The sequence below is a fragment of the Pinus tabuliformis genome, chromosome 9 (assembly GCF_031772625.1).
Source record: "Pinus tabuliformis cultivar Carrire ecotype Pingquan chromosome 9, CPIR1, whole genome shotgun sequence".
Lineage (NCBI taxonomy): Eukaryota > Viridiplantae > Streptophyta > Pinopsida > Pinales > Pinaceae > Pinus > Pinus tabuliformis.
In genome coordinates this window covers 1424911735-1424915538 of record NC_142307.1, presented here as the reverse complement: position 1 = coordinate 1424915538, position 3804 = coordinate 1424911735, and the positions used below count along the sequence as shown (strand labels likewise).

The 3804-nt window shown below is 37.3% G+C and overlaps 1 protein-coding gene across 1 annotated transcript; it reads left to right on the top strand.

Moving 5' to 3' along the window:
- Positions 1-1243: 1243 nt before the first annotated feature.
- LOC149153895 (flowering time control protein FPA-like) lies at positions 1244-3543 on the top strand. Its single transcript, XM_089443967.1, has 2 exons — positions 1244-2469; positions 2679-3543. The coding sequence occupies exons 1-2, from the start codon at positions 1244-1246 to the stop codon at positions 3541-3543; spliced, it is 2091 nt and encodes a 696-aa protein (XP_089300093.1).
- The last annotated feature ends 261 nt before the right edge of the window (positions 3544-3804 follow it).

Genomic DNA, 3804 nt, shown 5'->3' with positions numbered 1-3804 from the left:
ACATTGTGTTTGAGATATTTTTACTAATCTTCACTTATAACCACATGCCATTAGTGGAAGCCCTCGTACATCTTGTGAGTCGGTATGTTTACACCCATTAAACCCACTAATTATATTTTATTGTATTAAGCTTAGAATATATTTCTTCATTATATGGAGCAACCATAACTCCCTCTTAAAGAAGATTATGGCCACATTACATTAGTTGAGGCCCTTATGTGTTGACTTGGGTTGTACATTGATACACCCATTAAACCCACTTAATATACTTTATTGTGTTATGGTTAGGGTATGTTTCTTAATTATGTGGGCCAACCATAACCCTTTTCCCTTTCTAGAAGAGATGCCTCCATTTTGGAAGAATGTCTTATATATATAAAATTTAAATTCATATTTGTGTCATTTAATTCAAATGATTTTTATAATCATTAAAATATTGTTTCATTATCTTAATTCTAATTGTTTATCTTATTTTTAACAAGATGTTAGAATTGATGTTTTTCTCCCTCTCATGCACTAGTTACAACTTTCTTGTTAAATAGAATGGATTTTTATGACCTCAACTTAACACCAGCTTAGATCTATCTTAACTCTAACTTAGATCTATCTTGACTCTCGCCCTACCAAGCTCTGAGAGGGATCAAATCTCTTTGTAAATACAAAGACATTAAATCTCTTTGAGCAAGTAAGTTATTATTTGACCAAGTAAGTTATTATTTTAATATTGAGTTATTCTCAATTTTATTTTTAATTTAATTTATGATTATTTTTATTTTTATTTCAAATTTCTTTCAACTACCCAACAAAACTTAATAAAAATAATAATAAATACCGAAAAAAATTAATAAAAAAATAATAATAACTTTACCTAACATTATTTTTATTTTATTTTATTTTGACGAAATCAATACATTACCAATGTTTTGAAAAGTTAATGGTGACGTTATCTTTATGGAACCTTGTTTGCACAAAGAGATCCTTTGTGTTTTTTAACTAACATCATCACTCTGGCGCTTGCTTAACTTAAAATGGGGTATTGAAATATTTCAAGTGGTTTTTAATTTGAAAAAGTCAACAAAATTAATTTATGTAATTAGTTTTCTTTCGAGCCGATGTGTACCTAACGGTGAATCCATTTGGGAATCCCTTATGACTCTATTATAAATATATTATATACCTTCTACTATTTAATTCAGTCGCTTGTTGCGATCATCAGCTCTTCGATACCAGAAGGGCGGAAGCCATGTCAATCGTCAAAAATTCAAACGAAGTACAGAGCAGTGCTGTAACAAAAATTTTATGGATAGGGTTTCCGCCTTGTATTCCAATCCATGAGCAAAGGCTTTACAATGCTCTGATTCTTTTCGGCGAGATAGAGTGCATAAGAATTTTTCCAACAACGCACCATGCATTAGTTGAATTTCGAAGTGCAGAAGAAGCTAGGCGCACAAAAGATGGCATCCAAGGAAGGCTTTTTGATGACCCTAGGATACAAGTTCTTTATTCAAATGGTGAGAATGGGCCTGTAGCTGATCATAAAGTTATGTCTCCATCCCTTCCACGTGGAGGTCCATCTCCATCTGGCAGTGGATCACAGTTTGGTTCTGTTGAAGGGTTTGAGCGGGTAAGCACCATTGGTCCCACTTTTCCTCCACAAAGAAATCTGCATGGAACTGAAACCCTAACAAGGGTTTCTTTGCCAACACCAGCGCCGACGTTTCACAAAATTTCTGATCGTGTCAATATAAATAGTTCTGGGCCTGGCAATTGGAGTAAACCAACAGCAATGCCTACGTTTCATCAATTTTCTGATGCAGTCAATATAACTAGTCTTGGTCCTGGTCCTGGTAATTGGAGTAAGCCACCCCAGGTCATTGGTTCCACTACTCCTTCACAAACAAATTTGCATGGAACTGAAACACTCAGAAATGTTCCTTTGCCAACATCAGCGTTCACGTCTCATAAATTTGCTGATCCTGCAGATATAAATAGTTCTGCGCCTGGCAATTGGAGTAAATCTGCCCCTGTTAAGCATCTACGAATTAATGCTTGGGATGAAAATGTTTCAGAGAGGGATTCAAAAAGGGCAAGAATAGATGAAGGTTTGCCAATAACAGGAGCTTCAGGTACTAGCACGTCCATACCAGCAGAAATGGGTAGTGGGCCTGTGCCCAACAACATTTGGCGACGAAGTTATGGGGAAGTTTCACAGCAAGTCAATACAGGGAATGACAATCAGAATATGGGTGAGACAGTAAATCCGGGATCAAATGGAAATGGTAGCCATGATCAGTTTCCAGTTGGCGTGGAACCATTGCTAACCCCCAGTTCCGCTGCTAGAACCGGCCAGGAAGATTGTTATGGAGCTGTAGAGGGAAGTTGTTTCTGGCAAGGGACAATTGCTAAATGCGGGATGCCAGTTTGCAAAGCACGATGCATTTCAGTAAGCAAAAGCTTTGAAGCTAAATTGTAAGTAATCTGGCACCCCTTCATTTGAGTAATTGTCTAGGTATTGTTTATTGATTTTATATGTATAGATATGAAAGTTGATTTTGAATGGTGGGGAAATTTTAACTTGCAATTGAAGTTGTTGATTTATTGTGCTTTGCGATAAATGGTGGGGAAACTTTAACTTGCAATTGAAGTTGTTGATTTATTGTGCTTTGACATGAATGCAGTCCTGAAGTACTAAATTTCTATAAGAAGACAGATCTGGCAATGCTCACAGATCGCTTTTACCAGACATGTGGCTTTGCATTGTATTATTTTATGCCCGAAACAGACCAAGACGCCGAACCTTATCAGGAATATCTAGAGCTCATGAGTTCCAAAAACCGCTCTTGTATTGCAGAGTTTAGCGATGGCACACCGTTGTTTTTGGTGCCTCCCTCCGATTTTTCAGAACATGTTCTCAAGGCACCTGACAGAAGTCATATTTTTGGTGTTGTGCTCAAGTTTCCGCAACAAGGCAACGCTATGCAGCAGACTACAATGCTGTCACAGAGTCCTCTACAGCTTCATGATAAAAGACAACAGTTTCCTTTCTCCACCCAAATGCCCATGAAAGAGGATCCAACTCAATCTGCAACAGACAATATGCCAAGATCACTCTCAACTTTAAATGGTATGCACACTCAGCAAATTGCTTCTCCAGAAATGGCAAATCAGATACCAGGTACACAGCCTGCTGCCATTTCTTTGACACCTGAGCTAATTGCCAGCTTAGCATCTCGTTTTACAAACAAATTTCGGGCTTCTACTTCGGGTCATTCTCCATCGGCTCCAATCACATCAACAGGGCATGATCAGCCAAATAATAATCAGAATATTACATCATTAGTTGCTTCACAGCAGAAAACTGAACCAGTTGAACGAGGACCTGCATCCCAGCAGACATTGTTCAGTAATGAACTCCCTCGACATGGCAATGAGAGATTGGAAATGGAGACGGATAAGACTAGGAGTTACCAGGCAACATTACAATTAGCTGCCAATATTTTAAGAGAACTTAAACAGAAAGAGCAAGGCAATAAACAAATATAGAAAGTTCTCAGCATCAAAACATCAACTGTCCTATCTAAATGGCTTGGTTTTTCGCTGAACTTCTGAGGGATGCCTGATCCGAAGCTTGCGAAGCCAAGGATAATTCCGTGAGACTGGGCATGGATGTAAGCTTCATAGTCACATTTTAGAAATTACACGAAATTTGCTTTTAGATTGTGACAGTTTTTATTTATGGAAATAAATTTTAAATGCCATTAGTAAAGTGAAATGTATCATTTAGGAATAACATTAAAATATTTC

Excerpts from the sequence above, each read along its gene's own strand:
- LOC149153895 (XM_089443967.1), top strand. The coding sequence starts at position 1,244 with ATGTCAATCGTCAAAAATTCAAACGAAGTACAGAGCAGTGCTGTAACA. Across the intron at positions 2,470-2,678 it reads AAAAGCTTTGAAGCTAAATT|TCCTGAAGTACTAAATTTCT; the intron begins GTAAGTAATCTG and ends ACATGAATGCAG.